This window comes from Lepus europaeus, chromosome 7 (assembly GCF_033115175.1).
Source record: "Lepus europaeus isolate LE1 chromosome 7, mLepTim1.pri, whole genome shotgun sequence".
Lineage (NCBI taxonomy): Eukaryota > Metazoa > Chordata > Mammalia > Lagomorpha > Leporidae > Lepus > Lepus europaeus.
In genome coordinates this window covers 9,824,978-9,847,029 of record NC_084833.1, presented here as the reverse complement: position 1 = coordinate 9,847,029, position 22,052 = coordinate 9,824,978, and the positions used below count along the sequence as shown (strand labels likewise).

Here is a 22,052-nt window from a genome sequence, read left to right as displayed (position 1 = left end):
GCCTCTCCCCTCTTCCTGGCCTGTGTTAGGTGTCTGTAGAGGAAACCCAGAGAGGAGGAGGAGCCAAGCTCTGGAGTACGGTAGGGGCCTGGGTGGGACAGAGCAAAGATGGCCTGCCGGTGCTGGCGATAGCAGGGCGTCCTCCCCGTGGCCACCACCAGGGGCGGCATGGAGCACGGCCCGTCCTCCCAGGCTGCACACAGGCTCCGGCAGCCCCTAGGTGGCGCCGCACGCTCAGCGGACCCGCAGGGTGGGAGGTGTGGGGTCGGGGGCGGGAGGAGTCCTTGGCGTTGCTTATCGGAGCCTCTGCAGGAACTCGCTGACTGCCAGGGCATGGGCTGAGCCAGCAGGACAGGAAGGGGGACTTCGAGCAGCGGGAACAGGCTGTTCAGAGGCCTTGAACAGGGGACACAGTCCGGGCATATGCCAGTCTCAGGATGAAACTGAGGCTTCAAGTCAAACGGCTTGTCCCTGTTCACAGAGGGAGCACTGACCCCGGAGCACTGGACAGTACACGTGAAACCCGCGAGTAAACTGAGCCCCGTTGCTGGGCCCTTGGCTAAGAGCCCTCCGTGCAGCACCTTTTTACCTCCCAGCACTCTAGGCGGTGGTGCCACAGCTCAGAGAGGTTCAGCAACTTCCCCAGGTCACACAGCATTGAGTCCTGGCAAAGGAAGAGGACTCGGCCCTGTAACCCTCACCCCCAGCCCCCACCTGAATCCACCTGACTCCGGAAAGGAAGGGGTAGAAATTCCATCAGGGGTCCCTTGTGGAGGGCAAGTCCCTAGTTATGGCCAAGCCAAAGGGGCTGCCACCCTCCGCTACCCCAGCTCTGCCCAGAGAGGCTCGGGCTGGCAGGCCTGGGGGAGGGCGTGAGCTGTGGGGAGCCCCCCTCCCTCGTTTTCTGATCCAAGGAAAGGAAAGCGCCCAGCACCCAGTCTCCCTGCTGTCCCCTGGGGAAACATGCAATCTCCAGTGAGTCAGTAACTCAGGGGTTGTCATGGGAACCCTGGCCCCAGCCAGCATCCGGTGACAGGGACTCTGCTGATGGCCACTGGCTCTGAGGAGTGTGCTAGCTGGCCCAGGTGGAGAAGTGCGTGGTGGCCATCATGGTGGCTCTGTGGCAGGGCTGGGCTGCGGTGGCAGCCTGGACAGCTCCCCCAGCCGCCTCCCTGTGGGTGCTGGGCTCCAGGAGGGGTTCACAAGAATCACGAGATTTGTGCTCTTTTGCTCTCCGGAGCAGAACCCAGTGCAGAGCAACGGGAGCCCGGATAAAGAGCAGGGGTGGTCCCCCATGGCTCAGGGCCCACCGGCTCCCTGGGAAAGGCCCTCAGATCCTCGCTCGGCCTTTCAGTCTTCGCTGTGTTGCTGTCTGAGCTGCCAGGTGTCTTCACCGGGTGGAGCTGCTGCTGTGTGGGTGCCAACGGGGGAGGGGCCTGGCAGCCTGGCCCACCCTCCGTCCACCATCCACACACCCCAGGAAGCAACTCAGAGCCCCTCCCCAATTCTCCAAGCCCCAGGGCACAGCCCAACTGCACACACTGTCCAGAGGAGGAGGCTGAGGCCGGGAGAAGGGCAGTGTGCCTGTCCAAGGATGCTGGCCAGCGGGGGCAGGTCCCAGACTCCAGGCACGGAGGGATGGAACAGCCACCCCTGGGGGGAGGTCCACTTATCTACTGCGGCAACTGCAGACAGACAAGCACCTGGCGCAGGTGGGCATGGGGAGAGATTGGAGCCTCCTCTTGTGGGCTACCCGTGTGATGCTGGGCGTGGCACCGAGATGGGCCGGTGCCCTCGAAGGCCCCCATTGCAGAGGGCTGCCGAGGACGCTGGTACCGGTCCAGAGACGGCGGCTTGCCCGTCCCATGCACTGGAGGTTCCCGCAGAGGTGGCCCTCGTCCCTGGCCCACCAAGCAGAGGGGGTCTGTGAGGCCAGTTTGCCAATGAGTGGTTGCACAGGGAGTAACCGGGCCTTCAGGAGGACCTGGGCAGGGGCAGCTGCCGGCTGCCCACCCACAGACCCCAGTGGGGGTGGGAGAGCTCCTCAGCCATGCCCCCCCCCACCTCCACACACCCTCACGGCCCTGAGCCCAAACGCCTCTGGGGAGGCCAGGGCAGGCCCCAGCTCCCAAATGCAGGCAAAGTCAATACACTCCTCTGTCACATCTCTGGCTTTGTTTTTATAGAAAAATAACAGTTTTCCCCCAATTCTTGCTCTAGGAAAACATGCCATGCTCACCCCCCTCCCTGCCCCCGGTCCTGCTGGGCCCCTGAGCCCTGGCCTGGCTGTGGGGTGGCAGAGCAGACAGGTGAGGAGGGGCTGAGGGGAAGACAGCAGAGACAGGAGCGGCACCCGCAGCTGGGGTCAGATGGGACGGGGCTGTCGATTCTGCCCACCGGCCTGGCGGCTGCTGGGGCCCTAGGCCCTTACCCCTTCTCTGCCCACCTGGGCGCTGCCTTCACTGGTGGAGGTAGGCGTCCAGCCAGATGTCGCCAGACTTCTTCAGGGACCTGGGAGGCAGGTAGGTGTTAGGGACGCACCTGCAGGAGACCAGCACTCCTCCTGCAGCCCCGTGATGAGCGTGTGGCGACACCTCCAGCCCCTGTGCGGCTGGGGTGTGGATGGGAGAGGCGGCCAGATGCTCATTGGCCATGGTGAACCCCCGAACTGGGGGTCGGGGTAAGGAGAGAAGTGTCGGGGGGCAGCCAAGGCCAAGTCCAGGCATGAGCCTGGGTGAACCTGCCCCTCTTCCACTCAGTTCTCCCCACTGCCCCCTCCCACACACTGGGCCCTGTGACCCAGAGAACACGGAACCTGCCCACCAGGAGCTCATTCAGGCAGAGGAGCCAGAAATATCCACCACCGCCTGGCGCTCTAACAGGACAGTGCCTGCGGCAGGGGCACAGACATCAGGCCGGCAAGGATGGTAAAGCAGCAGCAGGAGTTTGAGCATAAACACACAGAGAGAAAGGCAGCCACGTGAAGGGGCCAGCACGTGCAAAGGCACGGAGCTGCAAGATCCAGAATCCGACCTGTTTCCCACTCAGAGCGTCTCCCAGAAATGCCAGCCAGGCAGTCCTTGTCCTGCCTCCGGGCCTTGGCACTGCTCTGTCCTCTACCAGCTGCCCCCACAGCCAGCCTCTCTCCTCCTGCCTGTCTCTGCTCACATGTCAGATTCTGGGTCCCACCCAGCCCGCCACCCTCTTAGCCAGGGCACCCCTCATCTGCCCCCCACTCTTAGGGTTTTTACTGTTACCTGGCCAAAACCCTTCTCAGATGTTCTGTAAGTTCCTTCTTTTTTTTTTTTTAACTGCTTGTTTTCTGGTTCCCCTGTTGTAATCTCAGCGGACCCTGACCTGCACTCACTGTTGCGTCTGTCAGAGCTCCCTGCCTTCTCACTGTGCAGACAGGTGCTGGAGAAGGGGGCGTGGCGGCTGAGGACGGACAAGCGGCCCACCCAGGAGGGCTGCAAACGACCGCTCTTAGCCAGGGACCCCTGTGGGATCCGGGAGCCAGGTGCAGCCTTACCCGACAATGTCCACCAGGGCGGTGAGGAAGGGCTTCACCTCGTAATTGAGGCCGTGCTTGGCACACAGCGCCTTCACCAGCGGGGCCACCCTGCGGTAGTTGTGCCTTGGCATGGTAGGGAAGAGGCTGGGGAGAGGGCGGGCGGGCAGCTGAGAAAGAGACCCAGCCCTCGCCCTCGCTCGCCTCGCAGACCCGCACCTCCTCCCCCGGGACTCTCCATGATAAAGGGGCTCTGGGTCCGGCCCCAGGGTGCAGCCCGCACTCACTGGTGCTCAATCTGGAAGTTGAGGTGTCCGCTGAACCAGTCATTGAAGGGTGAGGGCTCCACGTTGCAGGTGGCCGCCAGCTGCCAGGGCCAGGCGGGGCACAGATGAGGGAGGCTGGCACGAAGCCCTGACCCCACGGCACCCCCAGAATGGCCCCCCACTGGAACACCACCACCAGGATGTCCTCCCCCTGCCACCCACCTGAGAGCTGGCCCAGTCCCGGTGCTTCTCGTGGCCAATCTCCTTGGGGATGTGGTTCATCTGTGTGATCCACACGAACCAGTGGCTCTCCAGGACCCTGTCGGGGAGGCTCAGGCATGCCCCATGTCCAGCTCACCGTGCAGGCACCGCCAGTGAGGCTGGAGTGCGGTGTCCCCCAAAGCGGGCCTCAGCTTCCACACATGCACAATGGGACTGTGGAGTTGCTCCCTCCCTGGGGTTTAAAAAAGCTGAACGGAGCAGTGTCCACTGCGAGTCTGAGCCCAATGCAGCCCAGCCCACGGGGGTAGCACCACCTGCAAGCCAGGCTGCTTTCCCCAGGTCCACCAACCCCAGGTCCTGCCACGCCCCACGCCCCTGGCTGACTGATCATCCCCACAGCCCAGGGAGGCAGAAGGGGAGATGGAGACTCATCGGGGAGGACTGTGGTCAGGGCACCCACTGCCAGTGTGACCCCCTACTTCCCATCCCCCCAAATTCTGGCCATACCTGACAGCGACAAAGAGGAGCAGTGCCCCGGGAACGCCATAGAAGGGGGCATAGGACAACAAGAAGCGGGAGTAGAAGCTGGCAGCCCAGAGCAGGTCCTGCAGAGGCACAGGCAATGCTGAGTGGCCCCAGGTAGCCAGGATCCTGGGGCTAGGGAGGTGAGAGGGAAGCTGGCACCATCCACCCTCCCCTGACTGCCCTGCCTCAGAGCCTGGGACGGCCTCCTGCCCCTTGCTGGGCAACAGGACAGGGCCCCGGCTCTGTTAGCTCACAGGCTGACCATGGAGGTCACCTGGCTGTACAGAGTGTAGTGTACATGTGGTGGGGGCCAGAACATAGCTGCCTGGCAGAGTTGGCCCAGCAATGTCTCCCAGGGAGGACACCATCACCAAGAGACCTATAGTATGACCCTGTGGGCCCGCCTTCTGCACAGGCACACCTGCCTTGACCTGCACACACAGCCATGTGCATACCTGCCCTCCCCTGCACACACAGCCACATGCACACCTGCCCTCCCCTGCACACACACAGGCACACACACACCTGCCCTCCCCTGCACACACACCATGCGCACACCTGCCCTCCCCTGCACACACAGCCATGCGCACACCTGCCCTCCCCTGCACACACAGCCACGTGCACACCTGCCCTCCCCTGCACACACACAGGCACACACACACCTGCCCTCCCCTGCACACACACCATGCGCACACCTGCCCTCCCCTGCACACACAGCCATGCGCACACCTGCCCTCCCCTGCACACACAGCCACGTGCACACCTGCCCTCCCCTGCACACACGGCCATGTGCACACCTGCCCTCCCCTGCACACACACAGGCACACACACACCTGCCCTCCCCTGCACACACACCATGCACACACCTGCCCTCCCCTGCACACACGGCCATGCGCACACCTGCCCTCCCCTGCACACACGGCCATGCACACACCTGCCCTCCCCTGCACACACACACCTGCCCTCCCTGCACACATGGCCATGTGCACACCTGCCCTCCCCACACACACACAGGCACACACACCTGCCCTCCCCACACACACACAGGCACACACACCTGCCCTCCCCACACACACACAGGCACACACACCTGCCCTCCCCTGCACACACCATGCACACCCTATGTGTGAGTCCTGCTCCCACACCCCACCTCCTGCCCTCCCCGCACACACACCATGCGCACCCTATGTGTGAGTCCTGCTCCCACACCCCACCTCCTGCCCTCCCAGCTGCGTGCCTGGGGTCCCCATCACCCGCACTCACCGACCACTGCAGGCACACCAGCATGTACGCCAGGTTTTCCACCTCGAAGTTCACCAGGGTGAGCAGTGGAGGCCCAACTGCAAGAGGGGGCAGCAGAGTGCAGGAGCGGGGCTGGGGCACCCAAGCCAGGTGGGCATCCCAGAGCCAGGCCCCTTCTGCTGCGGGTCAGAGGTCAGCCTCACCCTGTCCCCCTTAACAACTGCCCACATGCGCCAGGGCTCTAGGCTGCCCTGATGTGAAGGCAGGAAAGATGCTGATGGGGGCCTGGGAAAGCTCGGGCAGGGCAGTCAATGCACTTGGCAGAGGCTCCCCAGGTGGGGCAGTGGCTAGGACAAAGGCCTGGCGTGTGACGGGGGTTAACCAGCATGGCCCTGCCCCTGGTGGTGGGGAGGACAGTGTGGACTCGGGCATGGCCCCACCATGCCCCGCCCCCAGGGAGACCGAGGGATACTCACTTAGGAAGAAGTACAGGTGCTGGTGGTTGTAGGGCAGGTATCTGCGCTTCTTCTTGCCATACTGTGGAGACAGGCAGTGGCTGGGAGGAGCAGCTTGCCTGGCCCTCCTTCTCCCAGGCAAGGTCAGGGGGCTGGCTGGGGCCAAGGGTCAAAGGCAAGTCTAGATTCTAGCACCTGGGCCCCCGGTGGCCGCTGGCTGGAGTGCGGGAGTCAGGGGGCTGGGTCAGGGCTGGGTGTTGGTGGAGGACCCCCTTTAGACCAGTCCCGTCGGCTGCAGCCTGGGCCGAGGGCATCCACATCCCTCCCCACCCACCTCGACAGACGACTCTCCCAGGAGGAAGACGGGTGCCACGGTCACATCCGGGTCTTTGTGGAAGATGTTGGGCTTGGCGTGGTGCTGGAAGTGGCGGAAGTTCCACCAGTGGGCAGAGAAGCCCTGAGCAGGAGGGGGCAGGGCTGTCAGGGGGAGGGCTGGCCGAGCCCCCACTCTGCGCCCATAGACAGGGGGCAGAGCCGGCGCAGTACCCCAGCTCAGCACCTGGCTGCCCACCACGGCCCTGCCCTCACCTTCAGCTGCCCCATCACAAACTGCTGGGCCACGTGGTTCCAGCGCGACTTCCTGAAGATGGAGGCGTGGCCCAGGTCGTGCTGCAGACACCAGCACTGAGCCTGGGGACAGAGGCAGGGTCAGCCATCCCAGGGCCTGGCTCTGGGCAGAGGAGACTGTGAGAGGCCTTGGGTCCCAGCCCTGGGGCACCCCAAGCACCCTTACAGCTCCCAGGGTACCCCCACCACTAAAGCTCCCTTTCCAGACCCGCAGATGGTGGCAGTCGAGTTTCAGGGAGATGGGGGAGTTTTCAAGTATTGGGGTTCAGAAAACAAAACCACAGGTAGGGCCAGCGTTGTGGCACAGTGGGTAAAGCCACTGCCTGCAATGCTGGATTCCCACACGGGAGTGCCAGTTCGTGTCCCCAACTGCTCTGCTTCTGAACCAGCTCCCTGCTAATGCACCTGGGGAGGCAGCGGAAGACGGTTCAAGTGCTTGGAACCCTGCCACCCATGTGGGAGACCCGGGGGGAGTTCCTGGCTCCTCGCTTTGGCCTGGCTCAGCCCTGTTACGGCCACTTGGGGAGTGAACCAATGGATGGAAGATCTCTTTCTGTGTCTCTTTTCTCTCTGTCACTCTGCCTTTCAAATATGTAACTAAACCCTTTTTAAAAAGAACAAGGGGCCAGCACTGTAGCACAGTAGGTTAATCCTCCGATATCCCTTATGGGTGCTGGTTTGAGTCCCGGCTGCTCCACTTCTGATCCAGCTCTCTGCTGTGGCCTGGGAAGGCAGTGGAAGATGGCCCAAGTGCTTAGGCTCCTGCACCTGCATGGGAGACCTGGAGAAGCTCCTGGTTCCTGGCTTCAGATCAGCACAGCTCCGGCTGTTGTGGCCACTGGGGAGTGAACCAGCGGACAAAAGACCTTTCTCTCCCTCTCACTGTCTGTAATTACCTCTCAAATAAATAAATAAAATCTTAAAAAAAAAAAAAAAAAAAAAAAACAGAATGAAAACACCCAAAGTGAAGGCCTCAGGAGCCACATTTCTCCCTGATCTGTTCCCCTTCCACCCCCACAAAGAAAGCCCTAGAAGCTAAGAGCTCTCTTCCCCAAGGCAGGGCTCCCAAACTGGAGCTCCTGGCCCCCAAAGCAAGCCGCACAGCCTCACAGGGCTGCTCCCCACCTGCCCTGCTGTCTCAGAGGGCCCTGGCACAAGGAGATCCCGTCCTCGCCTGCCTGAGAGCAGATCGTGAGACCTCTCGCTTTGGAGGAGAAAGCAACGGGCTCGGAGAGAAGGGGAGAACCTGAGCAGGCCGGCCGTGCTGCTGGGCCCCCCGGCTCCACCTGTGTCCATCAGGCCTGACCCTCCGTGCCCACCTCGTGTCCACTTCATCGAACCCCAGCACAAAAGCGGAGAGCTCACCCCGCTCTGGGTCTCCATTCTGAAGGCTCCCATGTGGGGAAAACTATGATCAAGTGTTCAGTTATGCCTCCCTCCGGTCAGTCTGTTTTCTGTCACAGGGCTGTCAGACGGGCAGGAAAGGGCTCACCCCTCCTCCTGCCCTGCATTAGGGCCATGGAACTGTGGGGCAGCAGCATTCTGGCTCCCGGCCTGTGCTCGCTCAGGATCTACTAAATAAGGCGCCTTCCTAGCGCATTTCAAACACAGCCTGACCCACAGACATGCCTCACAGGCCCTCCGGTTGTTGCTGACTCATTCATTCACTCATTGTTCATTCATTCAGCAAATTTGTCCCCGCTGCGTATGTGTGCCGGGCCCTACATCTGTTGGGCAAGGCTGGGGTCACCTGGGAAACGGCCAGGATGAGGGCAGCGAGGGTGCTGGGCACCCAGCCAGGGCCCAGGAGGTAGATGATGAGCCAGGCCAACACCTCCATGGCCAGGATGTGACCCAGCAGCAGAGCGAAGAAGGCAGGATCGGCTTCAAATAGCTTCATGTCCTCGGCCGCCTGGCGCAGGGCTCGGAAGTCCTCAATCAGCTGGGCCTGCCACGGTGGAATGGCCGGTCAGCCACAGAAGGGAGGCCCCCATTGTCCCAGGAGGCCTCTCACAGCTGGCCAAGCCCCAGCCACTTCTCCCAGTGCCAGGCCCAAGGGGTGTGGCCAAGGCAGGGATGGAGGAACAAGAGTAGTACTCAGCCTAGGGTGTGAGCTGGGGAGCTGGTGGGAGGGCTGAGGCCTCTGCCCCACCCAGGAGGTGTGGGAGCCGAAAAGCAGAGAGCGCCTTGGAAACCAGCTCACCAAGATGCTCACTGCTGATGGGGACACTGGGCCCAGACCAGCCGAGGGGCTCAACTACGGACACACAGCCAGTGCCTGGCCGAGCCAAAGCTGGAGCCCTGGACTCCTGGGGGCCTCTTCACAGCTTCTCCTGTAGTTGTCTGCCCAGGAGGGGTGACAACCCCAGGGTAACGCAAGGCAGCTGTTACTGGGGTCTGGCAATGACCACCCCCCCCCCGCAGCCCCCTCCCCTCAGAGGCTGAGCCTCTGTCAGGACCCTGCTCACATTCTGGGGTCCGTCCTGGCTAGGCTCCTCGGGGGCCAGCTCTCCAATCAGCAGGGGCTGCAGGAACTTGCGCACGAAATTGAGATCCTGATGGAAGGCGTGGAAGGCATCCTGAAAGAGAACAGTCAGTCAGGTGGACAGACAGACTGCAGAGATTCCCAGCAGACCAGGTGGAAGGGCTACTGATGGACAGGCAGGGCAGACAGACAGACAGACAGTCGGCTGCTGCTCAGTAGTCAGAGAAAGAGGACCAAGTGGACAGTCTTGCCTGTGAGCCAGCCCTGCTCCTCCCCAGGCCCCAGGTACCTGCTCAGTACCCCCTACCTGCCGGGCCTCAACCCCTTTACTCAGAATAGGGGGTCCAGAAAGAGTGCATCAAATATAGACTTATCAGAGAGACTCTGACTTCTGGGGCCAGCGCTGTGCTGTGGTGGGTTAAGCCTGCAACACCAGCATCCCATATGGTTGCTGGTTCAGTCCCAGCTGCTCCACTTCCTATCCAGCTCCCTGCTAATGTGCCTGGGAAAGCAGCAGAGGATGGCCCAAGTACTTGAGTCCCTGCCACCCCTGTGGGAGACCCACATGAAGTCACAAGTGAATTTTCCAATAAAACTAGAAATTTCATAAAGTTAAAAAAGAGAAAAAGATAGGAGTGGAAATATAACTAGGAGAATAAAAACCTCACATATTTGTGAGCTTCTGGAACAGCTGGATGAGGTACAAGCAGCAAAAAGAAGAGAAAAAGAAAGAAGCGGGAGACAAAACCGATGGGGAGGACAAAGGGCCAGAGAAAGGCTGTGGGGCCGCAGGGTCAGTAAACTTGAACTTCAGGCCCGGCTCGTTTTGCCTTCCTGGCTTGGGCTGTGGTTCTGGTGTCACTGTAATGAGCTCATGAATTGTTCACAGCTCTTCTACTGATCTGTACGCTTGCCCTCTCAGAGGTCTCTCTGAACGGGCCAGCCACGGAGCAGCCTGGACTGCAGGGGTCAGTGTGGGGCGCTGCTGTTCCCGTGGACGTGGGAAGGTGACTGTGGGGCCTCACAGCTGCTAAGGAAACACCTTTGAAGAAAGCGGACAGAGAACCGGCCTCCTATTGTCCTCCTGCTAATGACCCTAGCAGCTTGTGTGACACTGTGCACCGTGCTCCAGGGCCACTGCACACTGTATACATGTGCAGAAATATCGCAGTGTTGGGGCCTGTGAGTTGAGTTGCCATCTGTGATACCAGCATCTCATATGGGCACTGGTTCGAGTCCCAGCTGCTCCACATGTGACCCACCTCCCAGCTAATGCACCTGGAAAAGCAGTGGAGGACGGCCCAAGTGCTTGGGCCCCTGCCCTTGTATGCGAGACCTGGATGAAGCTCCTGCCTCCTGGTTTTGGCCTGGTCCAGCCCTGGCCATTGTGGCTATTTGGGGAGTGAACCAGCAGATGGAAGATCTCTTTCTCTCTCTCTCTCATTCACGAATTCTGCCTTTCAAATAAATAAAAAATTTAAAACTTTTTAAAAAATGTCAATGACCCCGCTACTGGTCTAATTACCATGTGTCAATTAAAACAAAGCCCAAAGCGGAAGTGACAGCTGGATCCTGCAGGACATCCTGGCACAGTCCCGGGGGAAGGAAGCAGCTCAGGCCCTGCGGCCCCCACCTGGAGGCCACATCTGCAGGAGCTACCCTAGCAGGGCTGGGGGCCCGGTGGGGAGGACCTTCTAGATAACCGGGGCTGACTTGGCAGCCTGGACCTTGCTGTGGGGGAGGGGGCAGCACCCGTGCAGACCTCACTCCCTCCGGAGACACAGAGAAGGAGGGGCCGCAAAACTCAGACAAGGGGGCCAGCTGCCCCTCGCTGCGAGAGCCTGAGCCAGTGCCATCTGCGTCCCAGGCCTGGCTTCTGGGGCAATCCAACGCCGGAATCTTCTAGGCCTGAACTGTAGAGCTTCACATTTTTAAACTGTGATCAAATAGTCGTGAAATGCACCATTTTCGCCATCTGTAGGGGGCCATTAAGCACACTCCCGGGGCTGGGCATCCATCACCACCTTGTCCTGGCAGAGCTGTCTCATGTCCACCCGAAACGCTGTGCCCATCACTCTCCGCCCCACTCTCCCGTCCGCCCGGGAGTCGGACTTCTCCAGGCACCGCATATAAAAGGAAGCACACAGGAGCCACGTGAGAGGCCTCAGGAGGTGCCCGTCCTGTGCTGCCTGGCTTCCTTCACCCACACCTAGCGCAGTGCCCTCAAGGTCGCCTCGGTTTCCCTCCCTGACCGGGTGATGCCCTGGCATCTCTGTGGGCAGAGGAGCGAGAAGGACCCCCATGCAGACACATGCACGCTGCCTGCTGCAGACACGCAGCTACGTGCCCACGAGAAACCAGACCCAGCCTGGCACACACACCATACACAAGGACGCGTGCAGCAGAAACGTGCAAACCGTGGCCACAGCCCCGGCATCCCTCCCTTCCCCGGCTGGGGCCCAGGGGAGAAGCGAGGGTCTCCCCGCCAGGTCTGTGTCTGTGAGCAGCAGAGGAAGTGCACGAACTCCCAGAAAACCCCAGGCCTTGTGGGCAGGGCTCTGGAGGCAGGAAGGCAAGGGCTGCACAGACCCCTGGGAAGCAGGCGGGGCTTCCAGGGCCGGGGGAACCGCCTGCGACCTCTGCTTCTCCCACTGCCAGTGAGCACCAACAAGGCAGCTTCCTGCACTCAGGCTGAAACCTGATGGTGAACTTCCTGGGACACCGGCTGGGGTCATGTGACCCAGTCTTCTCCAGGCCTCTGTTCAAGGACCCCGGAGCCAGGCAGAGGTTCAGAGAGGCTAAGCCACTTACGCAAGTGCGCACAGGCTGGGTCAGAACCCCGGGTCTGATTGTAAAACTGTGCTTTAGGCCGCTGGGCAGTCGGCCCAGGGTAGCCACTCCTGGGTCAGAGGGGAGGCAATGGGCCCACCTCGAGGCCAGTCATGATCTGGAAGCCTGGGCTGCTGGGGGCAGGAGGGAGGTTCTTGGCCACACTGACCAAGCCTCAGGGCACCAAGGGAGGCCCTGGGTGCTGACTGAGCACTCGGCTGGGGCCGCGCGTGGCAAAGTCCGCCCCTGAATGAGTCAAAGGTGGCGAACTGAGGTCCCCTGAGGTCCCCACTGGGTCCAGCGATCAACACAACACCCGCAAACACGAGTTCCTGGTGATACCAATTGGCAGAGTCCTCAGAAGCTGGCACAGAGCAGGCAGAGCAGGGGACCAGAGCCAACCCCTCCCCCCAGCCCCCGACACAGGGGAATGAACCATTCTACCACCAAGGCAATGGAGGCTCAGCTCAGAGCAGGGGCGACACCTGCCCAGGCTGCAGCATTTGCAGAGACCAAGCTGGGACTGGAAAGCCGGGCCTGCCTTCCGGGACGCTCGGACCCTCTCAGGATGCAGCCAAGGCCCAGCCCTGCCTTGGTCCCTGGAGACCTCAGAGCAGCCAGGCCACAGAGCCGCTGCCCTGCTGCTGTCCCACCACGCACTCGGGGCAGCCGGGGGCACCATGGAGCCAGCCCCCCCACCCCGGGGGTGGACCCTGAGCTGCCACTCAGGAGCCCGGGCACCCTGGAGGGACTGCACTCTCCGCTCTGCGTTTTCTCATCACCTGCTTGCCGAGGGTGGGCTGCTAGGCATCAGAAGCCGCCCCGCACGCTCAGGCCACCAGCATCCCCACTTCTGCACATTGCATTCCTGCCAGGGCGGGGCGCCGCCTCCAGGAAGCGGCATGGCAGTCCTGGGGAGGGGGCTGGGGGGGGGGGGCACCACAGAAAACACCTATGGGAGTCCAGAGTGCTGGCACTCACGGGGACTTTGGAGGCAGCTAGTGTGGTGGGTGGGCTTGAGCGTGGGCTCTGAAGCTAGGTGGCTGCAGCCTGCCCACCCCCAGCCCTGCCCCACCTCAGTTCCCACCAGGCACAAAGCCCACCCCTCAAGCCCAAGGAAGGAGACTCTGCCCTTCAAGAGTCCCAAGAAGGTCTCATTGCATCACCCATTTCAGCCTCAGGCTCTTCATCTGCAAAACGGGTGAGCTATAGGACTGAGCTCATAGGGTACTGGGAGACTAAGTTAGTTACCACATGCAAAACCCTGATTAGGCTGCCAGGTGACCAACCTGACTGCAGTTCCCATGACGCAGCCTCTGGCTGTGGCACTGGCCACTCCTACTTCCAGCCCAGGTCAGACCCACAGGGCCACCTAGGGGCAGGATCCCAGGGCAGGGTGCTGGGAAGATCTGCTGGATCCCAGAACCTCCCACAATTCAGGGGGTGTTGGGCAGCAGTGGGCTCGCCACCCGCACAGCTACAGGGCTTTGGCAGCTGAGCGCCCCGGGGTGCAGCACCATCCCCGTGCAGTGCTCTGGATGAAAGCATCCCTACCCCCGTTACAGCGCCGGGGAGCCCGAGACCCAGACGGGAAGGAATACATCCAAGGTCACGGACTGAGCCTCGGCCAGCTCTGGACAACCAGAGCTAAGACCCAATGGCTGCCACCAGGGTGCCTGCATCCACAGGGCCTTGCCCTCTGCCCCGAGCACACCCACACTGGGAGAGTGGCCACCTCCCCTCGGGCAGGCAGGTCCCCATCACCCCTCCAGTGCTGGAGCCCCCACCACTCTGCTGAGAGGCCGTGCTTTTGCTCTCTCCCTTAGGGGCCCCTTGGAACACATCAGATTCCCAGGGCTCCCCTTGCTCTTTAGACTAAAACCAAGTCCTTCCAAGGGCACCAGAGCCCAGCAGGAGCCAGCCTTTGCTGCCCCTGGAGCGCACGCGGCTGCTCTGCTCACTACTGCCCTCTGCTGTGGCCTCGCTGCATTTCTTGGATATGGCAAACCCAGTCCCACCTCTGAGCTTCCGGTGCTGCTGATCCCCCTGCCGGGAGTTTCTTCCCTGCAGATGTTTCGTTCACAGCTACTCCGGCGTCAGAACAGAGAGCAGCACATGGGGGTGCACGCTGACCAATCGAATGACCCAACTATTACGAAATGAACGAATGGGGCAGGCGTTTGGCATGGTGGTTAAGCTGCCAATGGGGAGGCCTGCACCCCATATCAGAGTCCTGGCTCTGCTCCCGACCCCAGCTGCCTGCTGATGCACACCTTGGGAAGCAGCAGAGGGTGGCTCAAGTGGTTGGGTCCCTGCCAACCATACGGGAGACCTGGATTGAGCTCTGGGCTCCTGGCTTTGGCCGAGCCCAGTCCTGGCTGTTACAGCTCTTTGGGGAGTGGACCAGGGAATGGAAACATGTTCTGTCATGTGCTCTGTCCCTTTGCCTTTCAAATACATAAACATTTTTTAAAAAGTGAATTAATGACTAGAGTCAACAGCCAAGTGGAAGTGTAGCATATGGTTCACAGCAGTGGGCTACGCATTCACGTTCCAGACCCATCGTGTAACTCTGGGTCACTTCTCTGCTCTGAGCCCAAGTTTTCTGATCTGTAAAGTGGGGATGACCAAAACAGCCTGCCCCATGGGAGTATCCTGAGGACTAAAAGAGAGAATCACTAAGTCAAGCATTGCATTCAAGGCCTGGTGCACAGTAGGTGCTCAGAGCACGGCCGCTGTGTGCCTGGGTCGGCGGCGGGTGGTGGAGACTTGCCATACCACAGCCAGCTCTGCTAGTCTCAGGACGCCTGTGACTCTTAGAAAAACCTGGCTCAGGGCCTACAGCACTTTCCCCAGGGCACCCGGCTTTGTATCCCAGGATGGCCACTGGCTGACTTCATGGCCCAGGAACTCTGGGAATTTCCTGGCAGGAAGGCTTCAATTGCCTGGACATGAACAGCTGATGGGCGGCTGGGGTGGTGAGAGGGGCTGCCCCACCCCCACCTGAGCTCCACGGCCCCGGCTGGGGCATCTGGCATGTGGGCTCCACCACACAGGGCACTGGGCCAGTGCAACCTCTGGTCTGCCTTGGGGATCCATCCTGGGTCCATCCCAGCCACTCACAGCCCCTGTGGCCTGAACAGACCAGGTATTTCTGGCAACTGCAGCCTGGTGAGGGAGCTAAGAGTCAGCCTGAAGCAGCCCCTTCCTATGACAGAGAGGGTCAGAGCCGGACGGGGTCGCCCGAGAGAGCAGGGCAGCTCTGCCAGAGGCTGTCTCACGGTGCAGCAGCATTCAATCATGGACGTTTACCGAACACAACAACCCACTGCCTCAGAGCCCTGGGGCCCCGGAGCTGAGAAGGCACAGTCTGGCCCTGCTGGCGGAGATCTGGCGCAGGGAGGGAACCGAGGCTCAGAGGAGCGACACGCCCAGTTCAAGGTCACTCTGAGCCTCCAATGGCAGAGCCAGGACCAACCCCAGGGAACAGATTTTTTTTTTAAAACAGACCTTATGAGCTGCGCAAATCAATGAGAAAACTATGAGATGGAGGTCTGGAGCTAAGTGTGTCAGGAGTTCCACGCCGGCGGCCCCGGGCCCAAGCCTGGCCCTGAGCAGGAAAAGGCAACCAACAAACGCTCTCTGGAGTCCTTGCCCTCATCTGCTCCCCCTCTGCCCTCGCGGCTGACAACAGCCAGAGCCGGCATCCCTAAGACCCCAGCCGGGCAGCCAGGGCTCAGAGGGAGGGGCTGCAGCACCCACAGCCAGGCAGCCACACTTGCACCTGCTGGCAAATGCAGGCTTGCCATGCCCACCCCCTTGCTGGCCCACCGGCTGCTTCAACCCACAGCCAGGCTGTCCCCCAGGGCCACCAACCCGGCCCCTGGGTGCCCAGGGGCCCTGTGCCCCAGCTCTCAGAGTTTCAGGTTTCTCACTCTAATCCCTCAGCTTCCTGGCATGGAAGTGGGGACACAGACTTTTCTCCCCAGAGAGTCCAGGGAACACTGTGGCCCAGCCCACGGGAGAAGGCAGCAGCAGCAGCAGGGACGCCGGGCGGCCCGGGGACGGCAGACTCTCCTGCCGCCTGAAGCTCCACCATTAGTGATTCATCCTGTTACCCAGTGCCGCCAGCCTGGCATCCCAGAGGGTCAAGGACGGAGCACGGCGGCCCCAACCCCCGTTCTACAGGTGGGGGGCCGAGGGCAGGGGCTGATAAGTCTCCTCCCTAGGGACTGCTCTGGGCTCCTGCCAGACGCTCCCACGGGGCCAGGCCTCGGCCCTCCTTGTCTGGATATGGACCGGGGAAAGGAAACGGGGGTCCCCAGGGGCCGGCCTCTTCCTCGGTGACTGCTTCCCCCAGGAGCCCACCCATGGTGGCTGGGGAGCCCTCCCACGTGCAGCTGCCAGCCCAGGAGAGGTGAGTCACTGCCCCTCACAGCAGTTTACAGGCTCCTGGGAAAGCCACAGACCTCGGGGCCCTGCCCAGCTCCCAGCTCTGAGGGCACATCTCTGCCAGCCACGGGGACCCTGCCGGGCCCTAGCGCCCTGCAAGCACCCGGCTCCGACAGCGTGGCCTGGGGGAACCCAGAACCGAGATGGGAGCCTGTTAGTCGTGGCACACCCACCTCTGAAGGCCCCTGCCTCCCCGCCCCCCCACCACGGACCCTCTCCAAGTGGGGAAGTAGCCTCCCCACCCCGCGCCAGGCCCCTGGCCCGCCCAACCCAATGCAATTCTGGTTCCTGGTTGTGGAGGCCAAAGGTCAGCCAGGGGAGGATGCTACGCCCCCTCCCCCCGACCCCAGCAGGTAGACTGGGCACGGCGCCCACGACCCAGGCCCCTGCAGGCGCCCGGCTCCACCCCGCGGCGCCCGGTTCCTCACCGTGGCGTCCTCGGCGCCGTGGTGGCCGATGAGGCGGCTGCCCCCCGGGTGCCGCTGCGCCCAGCGGCTGATGTCGTAGACGCGGCGCTCGATGACCAGCCACTTGTCGCCCGGCAGGTCGTGCGAGCGGATCTGCTCCCAGCGGAGGGTGGGCAGCGGCGCCCCCGGTTGCGCGGGCCCCGCCCGCGGCCCCGGCTGCCCGCCGGGCTCCCCGACGCCTCCCATGGCTGCAAGCAGAAGTCCCGGAGACCCCGGGCCGCCGCCGAGCTGCGAGCGAGACCCGGAGCGGAGCGAGGTGGCGTTCCCGGGGGCTTCCTGCGCCGCCGCCCGGCCCCGCCCTGCCGCTGCGGCCGCCGTACGAGCGTGCGCCTGCCCGGCTCTCCGCGCAGGGAACTTTTCCCTCCCTTATAACCGCGCTGACAGCGCCCGCCTCGCCCTCCCCTCGCTCCGGCCCCCGGCCGGCCGCCCCGCGCCCGCTCCAATCCCCGCGCGGCGCCTCGGCCTCCATTGGCCCGCCGGGGAGGGCGGGGTCGAGGCGGACTCGCCCCACCCGGGAGGGCCGCGGCCACCACGCCCGGCCCTGCCCCCAGGACACCGTCCCGCCCCCGGCTCCGGCGGCTCCCGGCTTGGCCGAGGGGGGGATGGGGACCCGGTGCACACCCGGTGTGCGTCCCGCCGCGCCCTCGGGGGTCAGCGCACGGGGCTGGGGGTGTGTTGGGGGGGCGATGATGGGCGCAGGGGCCCTCAGCCGTGCGTCCTGGAACGTTGAAGCCCGAGCGCCCACAGCTCGGGGCGCTACCTCGGGGGTGACTGCAAACGGCCACCCCCAACCCCGGTCTCCGTGGCGAGGCCGCTCCTGCAACGCCGCGGCTCACGCGGAGCCCCCTGCTGGAGGCCGCCTCGTGTCCGGCTGCAGGGCCAGGGATGCCCAGGGTGGCTCCTATGGGGGAAGGGTGCCGCGCCGGGTGGCCGGCTTCTTACCTCCCCACCCTTGCTTACCTGACTTCGAGACTTTTTTTTTTTTTTTTTTTTTATGCATTCAAGTCCTTAGGAGCGTGTTTGGGATAAAGACGCCCGGTCCCCAGAGTTAACAGTTCCATCAGCAGGAAGGAGTTAAGACCAGGCTAAGGGTATGCACCTGGCTAAAACCAGAATGTGATTCAGATCTGGTTTGGGGGCAAAAAAGTATTTCTGGCAAGTTCCTAGGTAAAGCTGATGTCTCCGTTTGGGGAGTACACTTGGAGAACCCTAAATGTATTTATCTGATATGCTAACATTTTGTCGTGGTCTTAACAATTTGTTGAAAATCACCACAGTTAATGCAATTGTCCTTTAGGTTCCTTGGGGGACTGGTTCCAGAAAATTCTCTCTTTAAATGCCCAAATCCCCAAGTGCTCTAGTCCCTCTTGTAAAATGCCATGGGATCTGCATATAACCCGTGCACATCTTTCCATGTGCTTTGTCAGGTCTAGAATACCTCCCTCCCCAGTACAGCTCAAATGCTATGGAAATGGTTGTTGTGCTGTCTTATCTGAGGACTAAGGATGAGAAAAAAATCTGTATACCCGTTCAGTACAGACCCAAGCGTCACAGGCCTGACCACACGTACATGGTGAGAGGCAGGGCGTACAGTGCCCAACAGCGAGTGCTGGAATCAGGACCGTGAGCCCATGGAGGCTGCTGCTGCACGCGCCTCTGCATCCTACATTCCGTGGAACCAGTGCAGTGCCCAATGGGCGGCAAATTCAAGTTTTGCATTTTGGAAATTTCTAGAATTTTTTTTGGGTGGGAACAGTTTCCACCTGGGGTGAGTTGACTACATGGCCGATTGTATTTGTGCCACAGATGAACCAGGCACTGCAGAAGGGCAGAGAAGGCCTCCGGTTCTTCCTCCTGGGTACCAGCAGCACCTCCCCTGGGTAGCCAGGTCGACGGGTAGGCCCGTGATGTCAACGGACCAAGGCTGCCTGAGCCCTCTCCACAGTGGCTCCCACCAAAACTGCAGCCCCACGTGGCACGTGTCGGGGAGGTAGACCATGGCTGGTGGCTGGCGCTGGAGGTGACTGCAGTGCCTCTGGCCCCACAGGGTTGCACTGAGCGTGTGGATGAAGGTGGCAGATTCTTGTAGGAAAGGCCCCCTCCCCAAACCAGAATCCAGCCCATCCATAGGGGACATGGCCCCCACTGCATCTTCAGCAGTCCTCAGTGGTCAGATGTGGCCAGCGCTGGGGCCATCCGGGGACTCCTTCCCTGGGGTCCTGGCCTAGGTCCAGCCAGGGTGTGAGGCAGTTGAGAATGGGGGTGTGTTAGGTTCTCCCACCACTCCAGGAGAGATGCAGAAGACGAAGGCCCGGACAGGGTCTCCCAGGAGGTTAAAGGAAGACAAGGCTCGGGCCAAGCTGTCCCCTCCAGCCATTTGAGCCCAGCACAGCAGATGGGCGGGCCCTCCTGCCACCTGGAGTTTGTTCCCATAATGCCTTTACTATGTCCCCTGTGCAGACAAATAGCTCGCCTGTGACCTCCCAGAGGCTTCAACCCAGTGGACCTTTCAACTTTCAGAGAGTCAGGGTGGGGTGGGGGGAGCTGGGGACTCCATTGTCTCTAAACCACCAAGTCAGGGCAGCCACAGAGCCTCAAGCCTGCTTGGAAGGGGAGAGGCATCACTTGACATTCCTGAACTGCCAGGGTTTATAGGGGTGTGTGTGTGTTGGCGGGGGGGGGGGGGGGTAGGGGGTGGGGGGGTGGTGGTGGTGGTGCGGGGACTGGCCAGGCGGAGCAAGCAACCTCGAGATTCAAGGGAAGTCTCTCAAAGCCCCCAAATGTAGCCCCTGCCCCAAGCCCTACTGGTCTTCTCCCTGCCGTGAGCTGCCACCCAGGCCTCTTTGTTGGACGTGTGAAATCCCCACCCCCTACAGAGCCACCAGCTACATCCTAGGGCCAAGAGCTGTGTGCACAGTGCCAGCAAGGCCTGGGCAAGCGGGAGAGGCTGGGCAGCCGCCTGGCAGGGACGCCTGAAAGGAAGCACTCCAGGCTGAAGCCGGGAAGAGCCATCCTGAAGCCGGGACGCTGGCTCCACAGCAGATGCACCAAGTGGACTCAGGTCAGAGCTTTAGGGCTTGGCTTTGAGCCATAGCTCGCTGCACCGAGAACTTGGTTATTGGGCCCTGAACGCAGCCCTCCCAAGGAGGGAGGGCCTGGGGAGCCACGGGGTGGGGGTGGGGGGCATTCAGGGCAGGGACTGCAGCCCTGCTGGCCATCAGAGGGGCTCCTTGAAGGGACCACCATGGTGGCAGGACTGAGCTCTTGGAACACCGCTGAGAGAAATGGGGCTGCACACAGCCAGCCACCACACGTGCCACCACAGACGGGTGCTCAGGATCGCTCGTCAGCAGAGAGAGATGGCTCAAAGCCACGATAGGCTAGGACCTACCAGGTACACACACACAGAGAAGACGGGGTGGCAAGGCTGCGGGAACACCCGGGACGCTGTTGGTGCAGCCACTGTGGAAGACAGCACATGGAGCGTCTCCAAAAGCTAGGAATGGAACTCCCATGTGGTCCAGCAGGGGAAGCAGGGTGCTCGCTCATAGCATCATTCACAATAGCCGGGCGAGGGGGGCAAACTACCCAGGTGTCCACCCACAGGGGGAGGGATGAGTGAGAGGTGGGCTACACCCACAACAGAGCGGGGTCAGCCACAAAAACAGGGCGCTCCGACCCCCTTGCACAACGGGTGAACATCGACGACACCACACTGTGTGAAATAAGCCAAGTGCAAATGGCAAACATGCATGGCTTCACTCATAGGAGGTCCTTGGTGTAGTCAACCTGACAGAGACAGAACGGTCACTAGGGGCTGAGGGCAGGGAACAGGGAGTTGTTGGCCAGGTACCACGTCTCCGTTTCTGATATATTCTTCTGGTGTTTTGAGGAGGGGGAGACAGCAAGTCAGAGAGCGACAGCACTGGCTCCCACCCGCTGGTTCACACCCCAGATGCCTGCAATGGCCAGGACTGGGCAGGGCTGAAGCTGGGAGCCAGGAGCTCCATCCAGGCCTCCCGTGTGGGTGGCAGGAATTCAACGTCTTGAGCCACTGCCTCCCCCGGCTTGCATTAGCAGGAAGCTGGAGTCAGGAGCTGGTGACCCAACCCAGGCACCCAATGTGGGAGGCAGGCATCTTTCCCAGAGTCTTTACCTCCAGGCCAAACACCTGCCCAGCGTTTCAGTTTTATAAGTTCTGGAGATCTATTTCAGAACAATGTCAATGGTCTTAACACTACTGAACTGGACACTTAAAAATGGTCCATTTTGGAGGCTGGCTCTGTGGTGTAGCAGATAAACCTGCTGCCTCCAGTGCCAGCATCCCATATGGGCACCGGTTTGAGTCCCGGCTCCTTCACTTCTGATCCAGCTCTCTGCTATGGCCTGGGAAAGCAGTGGAAGATGACCCAAGTCCTTGGATCCCTACACCCATGTGAGAGACCTGGAAGAAGCTCCTAGCTCCTGGCTTTGGATTGGCCCAGCTCTGGTCATTGTGGCCATTTGGGAGTGAACCAGCAGATGGAAGACCTCTCTCTTTCTGCTTCTGCCTCTCTGTAACTCTGCCTTCCAAATAAATTAATCTTTTTTTTTTTAATGGTCTATTTTATATGTTTTTTTGGGGGGAAGCTGTGAAGGCCATGTTGCCCAATCTTTCCAATTCACAGAAGAGAACACTGAGGCCCCAGCAGGAGTGACTTGCCCTAGGGACCCAGCCCTAGCAGGATTCCAATCAGGGCAGGCTTGGCAGGTTGTCCAGTGTGGTAAGGGAGGAGATATGCACAAGGCCAAACTCAACGCCTCCACCACCCTCAGAGGCCAGCGTTGGTGCTAGCTTTTAGGAGGTAGCCAAGGAGGCTGAAAATGACTCAGATGTGCCCAGGGCACTTAGAGAGGCTCCAGGAGGCTATCTAGAAAATACACTTAAGAGGAACAGCTGTTCTGTGGCTGATGTCAGCTAACCCCACCTGGGGG

General features: G+C 61.3%; 1 protein-coding gene across 1 annotated transcript; it reads right to left on the bottom strand.

Annotated features, from left to right (window-relative positions):
• Positions 1-2,160: 2,160 nt before the first annotated feature.
• On the bottom strand, positions 2,161-17,360 carry FADS3 (fatty acid desaturase 3). Its single transcript, XM_062196024.1, has 12 exons — positions 17,040-17,360; positions 9,314-9,424; positions 8,596-8,793; positions 6,807-6,908; positions 6,553-6,675; positions 6,240-6,300; positions 5,785-5,861; positions 4,504-4,601; positions 3,997-4,093; positions 3,796-3,875; positions 3,530-3,655; positions 2,161-2,511 (listed from the first exon to the last, which is right to left on the bottom strand). Exons 1-12 carry the CDS (start codon positions 17,262-17,264, stop codon positions 2,460-2,462), a joined length of 1,350 nt encoding a protein of 449 aa, XP_062052008.1. The 5' UTR covers positions 17,265-17,360; the 3' UTR covers positions 2,161-2,459.
• Positions 17,361-22,052: the final 4,692 nt, after the last annotated feature.

Excerpts from the sequence above, each read along its gene's own strand:
- FADS3 (XM_062196024.1), bottom strand. The coding sequence starts at position 17,264 with ATGGGAGGCGTCGGGGAGCCCGGCGGGCAGCCGGGGCCGCGGGCGGGG. Across the intron at positions 6,909-8,595 it reads TCATCCTGGCCGTTTCCCAG|GCTCAGTGCTGGTGTCTGCA; the intron begins GTGACCCCAGCC and ends CTCTGTCCCCAG. Across the intron at positions 3,876-3,996 it reads GGGACTGGGCCAGCTCTCAG|CTGGCGGCCACCTGCAACGT; the intron begins GTGGGTGGCAGG and ends TGGCCCTGGCAG.